Source organism: Piliocolobus tephrosceles, chromosome 18 (genome assembly GCF_002776525.5).
Source record: "Piliocolobus tephrosceles isolate RC106 chromosome 18, ASM277652v3, whole genome shotgun sequence".
Classification (NCBI taxonomy): domain Eukaryota; kingdom Metazoa; phylum Chordata; class Mammalia; order Primates; family Cercopithecidae; genus Piliocolobus; species Piliocolobus tephrosceles.
In genome coordinates, this window is record NC_045451.1 from 50444484 (window position 1) to 50460967 (window position 16484).

The window sequence follows — 16484 nt, forward strand, 5'->3', positions numbered from 1 at the left end:
AGTTCAAGACCAGCCTAGTCAACATGGTGAAACCCCTCTCTATTAAAAAATTAAAAAATTAGCTGGGTGTGGTGGCGAGCACCTGCAGTCCCAGCTACTTGGGAGGCTGAGGCAGAATAGCTTGAACCTGGGAAGCGGAGGGTGCAGTGAGCCAATATTGTATCATTGCACTCCAGCTTGGGCAACAAGAGCAAAATTGCATCTCAAAGAATAAATAAATAAACAACCACCACCACCACCAAAATGTGGTCGCAGACCAGGAGCATTAGTATCATCTGGGAACTCAGAAATGCAATTTCTTTTTTCTTTTTTTTTTTTTGAGACGGAGTCTCGCTCTGTTGCCCAGGCTGGAGTGCAGTGGCACCATCTCGGCTCACTACAAACTCCGCCTCCTGGGTTCACGTCATTCTCCTGCCTCAGCCTCCTAAGTAGCTGGGACTACAGGCACCTGCCACCATGCCCAGCTAATTTTTGTATTTTTAGTAGAGACAGGGTTTCACCGTGTTAGCCAGGTTTGTCTTGATCTCCTGACCTCATAATCCGCCCACCTCAGCCTCCCAGAATGCTGGGATTACAAACGTGAGCCACTGCGCCCAGCCTAGAAATGCAATTTTTGGGGCTACACCCCAGACCTATGGAATTAGAATCTCTGAGAGTAGGCCCAGCAGGTTTTTTTGTTTGTTTGTTTGTTTTTTTACAAGCTTGCCAGGTATTTCTGGTGCATGCTCAAGTGTGAGAAACATGGTTAAAGAATAGATTGCATTGTGGTGCTAATTAAGAGGCTCTTGCAGTAAAATGAGACATAAGACTTGAACTTGTAAGGAAAATGAGATACAGTGAAGTAACCAAGTTCCAGAGATGTGTAGGTGAGAGAATTGGCAGGAATTTGTGAAGAACATTGGGAGTGAACATTGGGAGTGAAGGTTAGTGAGTGTTAGGAGGAGTCAGTCAGTGAGTGTTAGGAGGAGTCAGTTTGCTGGGGTAGATGGGGGTACTCTTCACTGGAATGAAGATGATGAGTTTCACTTTGGACCAGGAGATATCCAGATGTTCACATTTCTTCCTCTACTAGAAGCATTTGGATAAGGTACAAAGAATTTGACATTTGAGGATCAAATGGGAACAGAATAGCATAAGTTCCTGAATATTTACTTTGGGCTACAGATTGCACAATTGGAATTTAATTTAATGAGATGCTTCAGAATGACTGGACACCTACCCAGCAGTCTCTGTTGCCGTTCTTGCTACATGAGAAGTTTTGGGGGGAAGTTAGGGCATAGCATCAGTACAACCTGGTATGGTTTTAAATCATCTTAGTTTTTGCTTAGGGAAACCTGATGTTTGCAGTTTGCAGTATTGTTTAAAAAGTATTTCTCAGTAAGAAGATATAAAATTTCTGAAAGTGTAAAATATATTATCTGAGCAGAATTTAAAAGTTAATGTGTATGAACTTACACGGTTACTATTTTTTCTTCTTTACTATCTTTGTGTTTATAGAGTAAAATGTCTATAGTAGTATATAACCATGCTTCATTTGTACATGTTATGTTCATTTCTTGCATTCTTGATTTGAAATCTGTACTACTCTATTCACATGTCCTCTTCTATCATTGCCTGTCTTTTTTCCTACGCTTTAGTAATTTATTAATTATAACATGGTATCAGAAAGTAGGCTACCTGAGCAAAATGAATCCACTCTAAAGGGATTTCCTCACAACTATATAGAAATCATTCTCATGTTCTTCAGAACATGATGTTGTGCAAATTTGATAGAAAAACAAATGTCAGTCTAGGCCAAGTTCTCAAAATTAAGTAATTTTTAATAAACACAAAGATAACAGTATTAGTTGTTGGCATTTTCATGGTTTACTTTTTCTTCATTGATTTAAGTTGAAATTTTGTTTTTCATTTTGTGAAATATCTAGAAACATTTTAGTTGTTTTTAGATTAACTGTAATAAATGAAAATAAAATAGTTCTATGAATGTATATATTCTGATATTTAGTATGGTCATTGTATTAATATATTTTTTATTTACAAAACAATTTGTCTTGAGTGATTTTGGAACTTGATCTCTTTCCTTCTTGAATCTGGTTGTTTTTAAGGAGCTTATGCTCTGTTACATATTCTTAAGTGTTATTTTCAGGAAAATTGCTTTTAAGAAGAAAAAAATATGTAACTTTTTTGTTTATTTTTCTTCCATAGCCTTTGTTTAGTACCAGTCACCCTTTTGCTTTCCAATTGTTCTAAGGCTGATGTAGATGTCATAGTTGATCTTCGGCATAAAACAACAAGGTAAAGATTTGTTTAATGCAAGGTTATTTTGTAGTTTAAGGTTCAAAGTGATTTGGGAGCAATTTAATATTTTGAAATTATGCAAATAATTTCATGGATAAGAAAGTTACTAAAGCGTGTCCTGGTTTTTTATTTGGTAATACAGAAGGCTTACAGATGTGTTACAGAGGTTTTAAATATTAAAGATTTTTTTTCTTGATTATAAAATAGTACTTAAAAAAAATTCAGTCCCACAATCCCACATCACATACTCCTAGAGCCAAATGCTTTTGGGAATTCAGAAATTTTTGAATTTTTGGAAAAATACTATGAAGCATGCACTTAATATTTTTGTATAACACCCCAAACAGGATCTGAGACAGTTCTCTGAAATCCAGACACACACCTATATATATGATTTTGTGTATCATAAATTTATTAACAATACTTTATTGGGGGCTACTGGGTTGTTTTCCATTTTTCAATATTATAAACAGTTTCAATATTATAAGCATTCATGTACACACATTTATATATGGCCAACTAAAGGTTTAAAAGCTTAGATTTGAAACCGAGTTCTAACATACTCTTATGGGCATTAAATGAAATAATCCACTCTTAGCATTGTGCCTAGAAAATAGTAACTATTAATAATAAATGTTAGCTGTTATAGTAATGATGTTGCTATTATTAATAAACAGTTGGCTTCATAAAATAATTTTTAGAAATAGAATTGTTAGATGAAAGGCATATGTATGTTTGTTTTTTTCTTGAGATGGAGTCTTGCTCTGTCATGGGCTAGAGTGCAGTGACGCAGTCTCAGCTCACTGCAACCTCCACCTCCACCTCCCAGGTTCAAGCGATTCTCCTGCCTCAGCCTCCTTGAGTGGCTGGGATTACGAGCACGCACCACCATACCTGGCTAATTTTGTATTTTTAGTAGCGATGGGGCTTCATTATGTTGGTAGACTGGTCTTGAACTCCTAACCTCAGGTGATCCACCTGCCTCGGCCTCCCAAAGTGCTGGGATCATAGGCATGAGCCACCGCGCCTGGCTGAAAGGGATATGTTAATGTGACTTTGGGGAAAAAAGTTATAAAGAAAAAATCCTGCAACTTACCATTTTCCTCCTCCCTTAGTCCAGAAGCACTGGAAATCCATGGGTCATTCACGTGGCTTGGACAAACACAGTATAAACTTCAACTTAAAAGCCAGGAGATTCATAGTCTGCAGCTGAAAGCGTGCTTTGTTCATACAGGTGTTTATAACCTTGGAACTCCTAGGGTATTTGCCAAGTTATCGGACCAAGTTACAGTGTTTGAAACAAGTCAGCAGAATTCCATGCCTGCCCTGATCATCATCAATAATGTGTGACAAGTTGGACATTTGTACTGAAATCCACGATAATCAGTTTGTGCTGGATGGGCTTTACAGCAGTATTTGATATACCTAACTTGTTATGGAGGTTGATTGATATCTTATCCCTGCAAAATACTTTGACTTGTCATTTTGTTTATGATGCAAAGCACGTTGGACTGAGAATACTTACATTCTTTTTCTGTATTTCTTTAAACCCTGAGAATAATTTACATGCTCATAATACAGGATTTCAACATATCTGTGCACCTTATTAAGCCCCATCTTAAGAAAACACAAAGTCTAAGTCTGCTGTTACAACTTGTCAATGGCATATGAATATTAGGAGATGATTCTGAGAAAGGAAAGGCGTTGTTGGCAGTACTCCTGTTAAGCCATTAGTCTCTAAATTCCAGCTTTACTGTGAAGTTCTATAGAGTGTTAAATACAAATTTTCCTGTCTTGCTTCACACAGTTCCTTAAAATCAGTTTTGAACTTTGGTCATAGAGTCTTCATATTTCAGTATCTGGTGGTCCCTATGGCTTATACATAACTTTGTAAAAAGAAAAAAAAATTTTTTCTGATGCTTTGAATATAGTTTTGAAAGGAGTTTTGACTTTTTTCCCCCTCATTCATCTCAGTAGAGTGTACTATTTCACAATACAATTTTTGTCATTAAAATTATCATATTCTTTATTATATAACGTTAACAATTGAGTTGATCTGTTTAAAATATAAATCTCAATTAAAAATAAGCTTTTCAAAAATGTATTATATTTATAACAAATGTACTGTAAATAGAATAAAGACATGCTATTCACTGTATAGAGTATCTGTTGATTAGAAAGTCTGGTTTCAAAATAACTTTTTATTCAGAGAATGGGCATTTGGACATAGGAAATTTCAATTCAGCTCTGCTGCAGATAAAGAAATGGGAGCAAGCGTGTTTCAGATGAAGCTCTCTTGTAATTGGAGAAGGAGGGAAGACAGGGTGTAGGGGTGGGTGGCAGGGAGTACAAGAGCCAGGGTCAGCCAAGTCTGGAGCAGATGGGGTCCTTGTGCCATTGACAGCTACGATGGTGTGTTCCATTTCAATCCCGGCACTAATCAGAGCACACTGCACCAAAGTGGGGAGAGATCAAAAGACCCCGTTTTCAGACTGAAGATTCCAAACTTGTACTTGAAACAACTTTTCTTGAGAGAGAGGGGTGGTTAGTCTGTGTGCCTCTCTGCAACTGCTGCTCATGCTTCTGGATCTTAAGTAGGTCTCTGGCTTCTCAGCTCCTTCCACTCTGTGTCTTAGCAGGTGTGGGACAAGGTGGAGAGGAAGGTCACATTCTAAGGACACTCATTTCCTTCTTGAGAGTTTAGGGCCATGGGCTTATAAAAAAGTCTGAGGAGCAAAGGAAATACAAGAATGAGAAGGAGGCATAGTCACAGTGGTATCTCATATTTAAACCACTCAGCTGAATATTAAATTGAACAGATTGTTAGACACTAATAAAAAAATTAAACTACATAAACCTACAACTGAATATATTAAAAATAAAGCTAATAAAGCACTCAAAATTACTTCGTAAATATTACTCAAGATTATTTATTTCTGTTGCATCTGTATCCTGGAAATATGTAATAGTGTGTTTCTGTTCATCTCTTGCCAACCCTGCATTCAGTGACTTGCTGGTAGCTTGGAATCGATGATAGTGGAATGTTTACCTCAGGAAAACCAGCAAATGCTACACACCAGAGCTTGATTTATTTTTGTTGTCTACGCTAGACCTAAGAAAGTGTTGGAGAAAATGTTAGTGATGTATATTAAATTTAAAAGTGTTGCATATTTGTAGCTATTACGAGTAGCACAAATAGTTTAGGAAAATATTCCTGCAGTATCTGAAAAGTGTTAACACTTTCCAGCTGTTAACCCAGTTCAACAAAGAAGTTGCCCATATCACTGATGAACTAGTGAAGATCCAACATGTTTTCTCAATTCCTCTTCCTCCTTAATATAAACAAAAATATCAACCAGCGTTCATACTGAAATTATTCTTGCTTATCAATTGCAACATAGGTTGGTTTTCTATACAAGAGCTCAGCAAAAATCAAACTACCCTGAGAATCAATTGACTTTTTGGAATTTACGTAAAGAGTATTGCATATTTTATTGTTACTTGTAAAGTGTGTGCTATACAAACTTTACACAAACGCAGTTTAAAAGATTTTTTTTTCCCCTGCAGAATAATCTGATAAACATTCATCAGCGTACCTCTGGGCATAGACCATGAGAAATGTTCTGACGTCTACATTGCAGTTGGCCAAGAACTAAGGAATTTTATGGAATCTTCCAGCTTTTAGAACCCAGTAGAGCAGTGGTTCTCAAAATGTAGGAGCGTAATCATTAGGGCGTTACTAAAAATGTAATACCAGAGGTTCTACCTCCTTAACCCAATTTTGTTGGTCTGGTTTGGGGATGAAACTTTGTTTTTGTTGTGAATTTCCTTTTGTTTTCGTTTGTTGTTTTTAAATCTGGATTTTAACAAGCCCCGGTTCTGAAGAAAGGATCTGCATGGTACACTTTGGGAAACATTGTCCCAGGAAGCCTGAGAAGCACTTTATAACGTCGATTAAATTGTCAGGCACATCATGGAAATGTTAATCTTTCAAAGTTCTAGGCACTTAGGCCAGTGTTTTAAACACGTGCCCCTAAGATACGGTGATTTGTTCCAAGACTAATTTTCTACTTCAAGGATATTGAAATGAAAATTGAGTTTCCAGTAGCTCATTTGTTCAGTTAGGTTAAACATATAATAAGGCTGGGGTTGACAATCCCAGCTTGCCTATCAATTTTGTTATTTCTTGGCTATTGATCAGAACTATGAACTCTTAGAGGTTTTGGTGTTGGTTGGCCTATTTTGCCATTCACAATTATTAGGTTCTTTTGGGCAGATACATGCAGTCTCTACTAGGTATAGGTAGATGAGAGTTAGGATGACCACATAACGTTTTCATCCCAAAGGAGACATTTTGAGAATGAAGGAGGGCACTATTAACAATTACAATGATGGGGACAGTGGGCTAAACTGGGTCTGTTCCGGGCACCGAGATGTAGGCGCCAAGGGAAAGCTTCCCCTGTGCCTTCAAAAAGTTCATTGAAAATAAACTGACAATAAGCTGATCTAGAAGAAGGCACGTGAAACTTACTTAACCTGCTTAAGCACAGGGGAGTCACATGACAACGATTTCCCAGTAACCCAGTGAGGTCCAGATGCTACTCTACACTTCACAGGGGAAAGGGAGACTTGAGGTGTGGCAATTTTGAGGAGTAAATGATTGTTAGTGGAGGTGAATGAACCTGGAGGCAGTAACTTGTAAATGATTCTCTTTGGAATTTGAATGAGCCCAAGAGGCAAACACTGTCAGGCCTCTGAGCCAAAGCGAAGCCATCGTATCCCCTGTGACCTGCACGTATACATCCAGATGGCCTGAAGCAACTGAAGAATCACAAAAGAAGTGGCTGGTTCCTGCCTTAACCGATGACATTACCTTGTGAAATTCCTTCTGCTGGCTTAGAAGCTCCCCGACTGAGCACCTTGTGACCCCCGCCCCTGCCTGCCAGAGAACATCGCCTTTGACTGTAATTTTCCACTACCCACCCAAATCCTATAAAATGGCCCCACCCCTATCTCCCTTTACTCTCTTTTCGGACTCAGCCCACCTGCACCCAGGTGAAATAAACAGCCTTGTTGCTCACACAAAGCCCGTTTGGTGGTCTCTTCACGTGGACGCACATGACATTTGGTGCCGAAGACTGGGACTTCTTTGGGACGCCGGTCCCCTGTCCTCTCCCTCACTCTGTGAGGAGATCCACCTACAACCTCGAGTCCTCAGACCAACTAGCCCAAGGAACATCTCACCAATTTCAAATCGGGTAAGTGGTCTTTTCACCTCTTCTCCAGCCTCTCTCGCTACCCTTCAGTCTCCCTGTCCTTCCAATTCCAGCTCTTTTTCCTCTCTATTAGAGACAAAGGAGACACGTTTTATCCATGGACCCAAAACTCCAGCAACAGTCACAGACTCAAGAAGACAGTCTTCCCTTGGTGTTTAATCATGCAGGGACGCCTGCCTGGGTATTCACCACACTCCACTGGTGTCTGATCACCGCAGGGACGCCTGCCTTGATCATTCACCCACATTCCCTTGGTGGCAAGTCAATTGCAGGGACGCCTGCTTTAGCTGCTCATCACCCCCCTTCTCCGTGTCTCTACCCTCTCTTTTCTCTTGGCTCGCCTCCTTCACCATGGGCAAACTTCCACCCTCCATTCCCGCTTCTTCTCCCTTAGCCTGTGTTCTCAAAAACTTAAAACCTCTTCAACTCTCACCTGACCTAAAACCTAAGCATCTTTTTTTCTTTTGCAACACTGCTTGGCCCCAATACAAACTCTATAATGGTTCTAACTATCCAGAAAATGGCACTTTTGATTTCTCCATTTTACAAGACCTGGATGATTTTTGTTGAAAAATGGGCAAATGGTTCGAGGTACCTGACATCCAGGCATTCTTTTACACATTGGTCCCTCCCTAGTCTCTGCTCCCAATGCGACTTGTCCCAAATCTTTCTTCTTTCTCTCCTGTCTGGTCCTTCAGTCTCTACCCCAAGATCTGAGTCCTTCGAATCCTTTCCCACGGACCCATCTGACTTCTCCCCTCCTCAAGCTGGTCCTCGCCAGGCTGAGCCAGGTACCAATTCTTCTTCAGCCTCCACTCCCCACCCTATAATGCTTTTATCACCTCCCCTCCTCACACGCGGTCCAGGTTACAGTTTCGTTCTGCAACTAGCCCTCCCCCACCTGCCCAACAATTTCCTCTTAAAGAAGTGGCTGGAGCTAAAGGCATAGTCAAGGTAATGCTCCTTTTTATTTATCCGAGCTCTCCCAAATCAGCGTTTAGGCTCTTTTTCATCAAATATAAAAACTCAACCCAGTTCGTGGCCCATTTGGCAACAACCCTTAGACGCTTTACCGCCCTAGACCCAGAGAGGCCAGAAGGCCGTCTTATTCTCAAGATGCATTTTATTACCCAACCCGTTCCTGACTTTAGAAAAAGCTCCAAAAATTAGATTCTGGCCCTCAAACCCCACAACAAGACTTAATTAACCTCACCTTCAAGGGGTACAAAAATAGAGTAGAGGCAGCCAAGTAGCAACGTATTTCTGAGTTGCAATTCCTTGCCTCCACCGTGAGAGAAATTCCAGCCACATCTCCGACACACAAGAACTTCAAAATGCCTGAACCACAACGGCCAGGTGTTCCTCCAGGACCGCCTCCCCCTCCCACAGGATCTTGCTTCAAGTGCTGGAAATCTGGCTACTGGGCCAAGGAATGGCCGCAGCCCGGGATTCCTCCTAAGCCATGTCCCATCTGTGTGGGACCCCACGGGAAGTCAGAGTGTCCAGCTCGCCTGGCAGCCACTCCCAGAGCCCCTGGTACTCTGGCCCAAGGCTCTCTGACTGACGCCTTCCCAGATCTTCTTGGCTTAGCGGCTGAAGACTAACGCTGCCCAATCACCTCAGAAGCCTCCTGGACCATCCCAGACACTTGTGGAGGGTAAGTTCGCCCCCTTCTTAATCAATACGCAATATGGAGGCTACCCACTCCACATTACCTTCTTTTCAAGGACTTGTTTCCTTTGCCTCCATAACTGTTGTGGGTATTGATGGTCGGGCTTCTAAACCTCTTAAAACTTCCCAACTCTGGTGCCGACTTGGACAATATTCTTTTATACATTCCTTTTTAGTTATCCCCACCTGCCCAGCTCCCTTATTAGATCAAGATATTTTAACTAAATTATCTGCTTCCCTGACTATTCCTAGGCTACAGCCACACCTCATTGCCCCCCTTTTCCCCAGTTCAAAGCCTCCTTCACATCCTCCCTCTGTGTCTCCCACCTTAATCCACAAGTATAGGACACCTCTACTCCCTCCTTAGTGACCGATCATGCTCCCCTCACCATCCCATTAAAACCTAATCACCCTGACCCTGCTCAATGCCAATATCCCATCCCACAGCACGCTTTAAAAGGATTAAAGCCTGTTATCACTTGCCTGTTACAGCATGGCCTTTTAAAGCCTATGAACTCTCCTTACAATTCCCCCATTTTACCTGTCCGAAAACCAGACAAGTCTTACAGGTTAGTTCAGGATCTGCGCCTTTTCAACCAAATTGTCTTGCCTATCCACCCCATGGTGCCAAACCCATGTACTCTCCTATCCTCAATACCTCCCTCCACAACCCATTCTGTTCTAGATAAACCCAGCTGACCCCAGAAATCCTAAATCCTTTCTCCACTCCCCTTTCCATTCCTTAAAAAACAGCCCTAAAAGCTGCTTCCACACTAGCCCTCCCTAACTCATCCCAACCCTTTTCATTACACACTCCCCCTCTGTCTCTATACGGGGGAGCTTCTCCCTTCTTTCTTGCCTATTAAACTCTTCACTCCTTAAAAACCACTCCACGTGTGTCTGTGTCATTTTATCTAATTGGCGTGAGACAAGAGCCCTGGTGTTCCTCCACTCAGAGCCATATCACTAACACTGGGATGTGTATTTGCATTCACTACAGCTCTCCTCCTCTCAGGCTGTCTACCCACTAGTATGCTACAATGAATTTGGCCACATATACAAATATTTCATAGTAACAAGACAATCATATGATTACTTAGATGCTTGGGGAAGTTCCAGTTTCCCACTTTTTGGCAGAAGGGTTCACTCAATTCGGATATGATGGACAACAAGGTTCAGCTAAACTTCAGATTGGAATCAAGGGACAGAACCCTCTGATAGCTTAGTGACCGGAACCAGGACTGAATTTTAGCCCTGGGTGGAGAATGCCACTCCAGTGCGTATGTTACAGGGAAGGGGTCCTGATCCAGACCCCAAGAGGATTCTTGGATCTCATCCAAGAAAGAATTCAGGCCGAGTCCACAGTGCAAAGCAAAAGGGAGTTTGTTAAGAAAGTAAAGTGGTGAAAGGACAGCTGCTCCACAGATAGAGCAGGATGTTCCCAAAAGTAAGAGGAGGAACACATCGACCCTAGGTACAATGCTTGTGTATATGGGGAGATGTGTTCTGCTACAAGGGTTTGTGATAAAGAATTAATTTTCTTAATTACTATATTTTGCAAGAATAGAGATTATCATCTTTAAAGCAAAGTTAGGAATGCCTTTTTTGTTCTGGATCTGTTTTAGTAAACTTAATTTGTTCCCTTAACTGTAACATCTAGAGGCTAGGAATGCCTATTTTTCTGAGCATGCAGCCAAGCAAGTCTCAGCCTCATTTTCCTAGCCCTCACTCAAAATGGAGTATCTCTGGTTCGAATTCCTCTGACAGGTATAGGCTACTGGCCTAACTAGATTTTTTTTTTTTTTTTTTTTAAAGACAGGGTCTCACTGTGTCGCCCGGAGCGGAGTGCAGTGGTGTGATCTTGCCTCACTGCAACCTTCACCTTCTGGGCTCACAAGATCCTCCCACCTCAGCCTCCCAAGTAGCTGGGGTTACAGGTACATACCACCATGCCTGACTAATTTTTGTATTTTTAATAGAGACAGGGTTTCACCATGTTGGCCAGGCTGGTCTTGAACTCCTGACCTCAGGTGATCCGCCCGCCTCAGCCTCCCAAAGTGCTGGGATTACAGACATAAGCCACCGTGCCCGACTGAAAATGAATTTTTAAAATATTGTTATACAATAAATAAAAGCTAAGCATAGTGCTACTCTTTAGAAAGCAATTCTTCTATTACGAAAAACAGAAATGTTGACTCTAAGAAAACACAATATTATAAAGTAATATTTCCCAAAATGCATTTCAATGAATACGATATTAATAGGTCTTCAGTGAAAAAAAGAATTCCCAGAGTAAACTAATCAAATAAATACAGAATTAAAATTAAAGAGGTTTCTTGACTGCTTAATGTATTAAAGGAGGGTTTCCCAAACATATTCAACTGGGGACTAGTCTTTCCTAGCCAAAGCATCTTTCAGAACTAGTGATATGTTCCATGATTAGAGGTTAGTGAAGTTTTTTTGTAAAATGACAGATAATACATATTTTAGGCCTTGCAGGTCATACAGTCTTTGTTGCAACCGCTCAGTTCTTTTGTTTCAGCACAAAAACCACCAGACACAAATAAATGGGTTCAGCTATTTTTCTAAATAAACACCTGTTTTGTAAATAGAGTTTTATTAGCATTAACACTGAGTAACATTGTCAGTATATCTTGGGAACATGGACAAGACCAAAAAATAGAGGAAGAGAAAGGAGAGAGGACAGAGTCTAGTGACAGAGCATTCCTTTTTATGGAAAGTTTCACTAAAACCCTAGCAAGTGATGCGTGAAACCAACTATATCCACTAGAGGGCACTAGGAGTGCAAGTTTGCATCAATGTTGTCCATACCCTTGCCTTTAAACTGTTGAAATTAGCGTTATATGAGGTAACACATAGCAGAATTTGGAGTAGCTCACAAAGAAAAAATGTGACCTGAGGAGGTGGCCAGATGATTGAAACTTAGATACCATTTTAGGCTAAACAAAAGAAAGGGGGATTGGGGCTGGAGTTGGGGGCAAGTTCTGGGAAGGAGAATGAGAGGAAACGCATGATAACTAAAAGTTGTTTTGTCATGCTGAGAAGAGCCTCTCAGGTGGTGTATTAGTTCATTCTCACGCTGCTAATAAAGACATATCTGAGACTGATAATTAATAAAGGAAAGAGGTCTAATTGACTCACAGTTCAGCGTGGCTGGGGAGGCCTCAGGAAATTTACAATCATGGTGGTAGGGGAAGCAAACTCGTCGTTCTTCACATGGTGGCAGCAGAAGTGCTGAGCAAAACGGGGGGAAAGCCCCTTATACAACCATCAGATCTCCCGTGAACTCACTCACTATTTCGAGAACAGCATGAGAGGAACCACACCCATGATTAGATTGCCTCCCACCTGGTCCCTCCCATGACACGTGGGGATTTTGGGAACTACAATTCAAGATGAGATTTGGGTGAGGACGCTGCCAAACCATATCAGGTGGTAAGGAGTGTCTCCAGGAGCCTCTCATCTTGGTATGGAGACATCTTTACAATGGAAATTTCCTTTATAAATATAAATATCCTTTATGAAAGGAAAATTTTATACTTTCTTTTTAGATAGTGGGAAGTAAAAAGCTTTTCCTGCATCTACTGGTTCTCAGTTGCCTATAACTCAAAATAATTCTTGTCAAAGTGATATATTTTTCGTGGAGCTTATTCTGGTACCTTTAAATTTCAAAATCGATATCCAGATTGATGTATCAAGTTTATAGAAAGTATTTGACTATTTTAAGTATTTGAAGGTAGGTTGTAATATTTTCTAAACAGTAATACATTTTTGGAGTTTACTTGCAAATTTACTTGCAAATAACAGGCTATAATATAGTTTGGCTGTGTTCCTTCCCACGTGAATCTCATCTTGAATTGTAATCCCCATAGTCCCCATGGGTCAAGGGAGAGACCAGGTGGAGGGAATTGAATCACAGGGGGAGTTTCCCCCATCTGTTCTTGTGATAGTGAGTGAGTTCCCGTAAAGTCTGATGGTTTTATAAGTGTTCGGTAGTGCCTCCTGTGTTCATTCTCCCTCCTGCTGCCTTGTGAAGAAGGTGCCCTGCTTCCCCTTCGCCTTCCACCATGATTGTAAGTTTCCTGAGGCCTCCCCAGCCATGCAGAACTGTGAGTCAATGAAACCTCTTTCCTTTATAATTTACCCAGTCTCAGGTATTTCTTTACAGCAGTGTGAAAACAGACTGATACAGGCTGTCATCTCTGCAAACAAGACTGCCTTGGAAGAGCTAGTATTGAAAGGTTCCTAAATCATCACTAGCCAGGTTTCAATTCATGGCTTTACTCCTTACCACATATAAGACTTTGGGAGAGCCATCTGAGTTTTTTCGTTTGTATAGTGTAGCAACAATAATTCCTAATTCACTAGGTCATTGTGATGATTGGCTGACCTAATTCCATAAATTTCTTAGCTCAGTGACTGACAGTAATAAGTACTCAAAAAATGTATTATTTTAAAACACGATTTACTTAAATTCCATTTGAACTTTGTAAGGCCCTTTGTAAGGCCCTCTAATAGATGTGATTTCAAATGGCTGTATGAAACCTAAATAATTCAAACTTAATTGTAATTTTTGGAAGCCTAAAAATTATGTTGAGCCTTAAAGGAAATGTGACTGTGTGGTCTGAGCACATGCATGTGGCTGCAATTTCTGGTTCTCAGATTATAGATTCATTCTTTCTCGTTGCTCTTGTTCTGCAAATCAATTAGGAACAACTAAATGGCGCCAAACATAAGACCTCCCCCTCCTGATGATGGCTAGCCTTTCTTCCTTTATTATCTTGCATCTAATTCAGACCAGATGGTGCAGAAGACCCCATGACTGTTATATCCTCAATGTGGAATGTTAAATATACCTTTCCCAAAAAGCACACCACCTCAGTTAATCAGGTTACTGTAACTGCGTGCTAACCTTGTGTGGAAAATGTTGAAACCTTGTTAAGCTTCCCAAACCTTATTGATATAAATGACCCCCAAAACTTCTCCACTTTGAAGCACTGGCTTCCATTCTTTGGAATCTGTGTTCCTGGATGGCTATCCTTAAAATTTGTGCTTGACTAAACTCTACATTTAACCGTATTTCCTGAATCTCTTTATTTAAGGTTGACACTCTATAGCAACCACTGTACTATTTTAAGTTTCCAATTCTGTTCAAGATTCTAGGCTTTATTTTGATTGTGAACTTGGGGCTTGTGCACATCAACTGTGAGATTTGCTTCTTTCATATCATTCCTTAATACTTAGAACAATGCAGGACACATACTAGAAATTCTTGTTGAATTGAACAGAAGAAATGAACTGATGAATGAAATGTTGAGTACCATAACTCTTTTGACCAATGCTCTCTGGTCACCTTAAATTTCAAGAACAGCCTGAATTTCAATAATTAAATTTTCCAAGAAGTTTAATAACCAGCATTCTGAATTTCATAAAGTTAACATTGGCTTCTCTCCTGGGAAGCATCGGTTTGGGAGGAAGATGGCCAACTTCTCCATTTTTCTACTGTGCTTCTCCTTCCTGTCTCAGTATGCTTGGCTGCCTCTGAATCTTCCAGAATTTGATAAGAGTACCTAAGTAGGAGGAGCAAGGGTGTAGGAATGCCTTACCTCACCAGTACCGTGATAACCTGGCATTGATGGTCTCTGGGCACTCTGGTCTTGGCAGTTGTCTCAAACTGAGTCTATCAGGGAATGTTTGTGGGTTCTTGAGAGACCTCCCATTACTGAGAATCTTCCACAAGGTGGAAGCCATGTATCGATGATGGAGCAACAATTTAGTAGAAGCCCATGGTCCCAATGATTGTAGAGTCTACATAGTGGCCTGGGACTGTCTATCTAGACCTTTGTGCAAAAGAAATAAAGTTTACTTTTATTAAATCTATTGGTATTTTTTGCTGAACATACTCTAATAAAACTGTGTTGCCCTTGCCAGTAATAGGTGTTGTCCGCTCTGAGTGTTCAAGATCCTGGCAGGAAGCCATGTTGTTCATCATGTTATACCTATGGGTTTTGTGCAGTGCCTGGGCATAGACTATATGTTCAAAAATATTTGTCTGATGATATTTTTATAGGGGCAGGCTGGTTTGATGTGCCACATTTTATTATTGAAACCCAGTTTTTAATACAGCAGTTAATTTGGTTCAGTTTAGTACTGTTATTGTTGACCACTTATCTCCTCAATTCTCGTCTCCCAGAGTCATTTTTTTTTTTTTTAATACTTTAAGTTTTGGGTACATGCGCAGAACATGCAGGTTTGTTACATAGGTATATACGTGCCATGGTGGTTTGCTGCACCCATCAACCCATCATCTACATTAGGTGTTTTTCCTAATGCTGTCCCTCCCCTTGCCCTCCCTCCCACAACAGGCCCCAGCATGTGATGTTCCCCTCCCTGTGTCCACATGTTCTCATTGTTCAACTCCCACTTATGAGTGAGAACATGCAGTGTTTGGTTTTCTGTTCCTGTGTTAGTTTGCTGAGAATGATGGTTTCCAGCTTCATCCATATTCCTGCAAAGGACATGAACTCATTCTTTTTTATGGCTGTGTAGTATTCCATGGTATATATGTGCCACATTTTCATTATCCAGTCTATCGTTGATGGGCATTTGTCCCAGAGTCTTTTTTTTTTTTTTTTTTTTTTTTTTTTTTGAGACAGAGTCTTGCTCTGTTGCCCAGGCTGGAGTGCAGTGGCGTGATCTTGGCTCACTGCAACCTCTGCCTCCTGGGTTCAAGTGGTTCTCCTGCCTCAGCCTCCTGAGTAGCTGGGACTAGAGGTGTGCATCACCACATCTGGCTGATTTTTGTATTTTTAGTAGAGACGGCGTTTCATCATGTTGATCAGGTTGGTCTCAAACTCCTGACCTCATGATCTGCCCACCTTGGCCTCCCAAAGTGCTGGGATTACAAGAGTGAGCCACCACACCTGACCCAGAGGCATTTTTTAGAAGTCTAGTCTTTGGGCCGGGCACGGTGGTTCATATCTGTAATCCCAGCACTTTGAGAGGCTGAGGTGGGTGGATCACGAGGTCAGGAGATCGAGACCATCCTGGCTAACACAGTGAAACCCCTTCTCTACTAAAAATACAAAAAATTAGCCAGGCGTGGTGGTGGGCACCTGTAGCCCCAGCTACTCGGGAGGCTGAGGCAGGAGAATCACTTGAACCTGGGAGGCAGAGATTGCAGTGAGCCAAGATCACACCACTGCGCTCCAGCCTGGG

At 41.0% G+C, this 16484-nt stretch overlaps 1 protein-coding gene across 1 annotated transcript in view; it reads left to right on the forward strand.

Moving 5' to 3' along the window:
* The window catches only part of TRAPPC8 (trafficking protein particle complex 8), a 112711-nt gene extending 107519 nt beyond the window's left edge, over positions 1-5192 (forward strand). Inside the window, 2 exon segments of the mRNA XM_023207741.3 lie at positions 2206-2295; positions 3414-5192. Of these exon segments, the coding sequence (XP_023063509.1) occupies positions 2206-2295; positions 3414-3648 (325 nt within the window). The 3' untranslated portion in view covers positions 3649-5192.
* The last annotated feature ends 11292 nt before the right edge of the window (positions 5193-16484 follow it).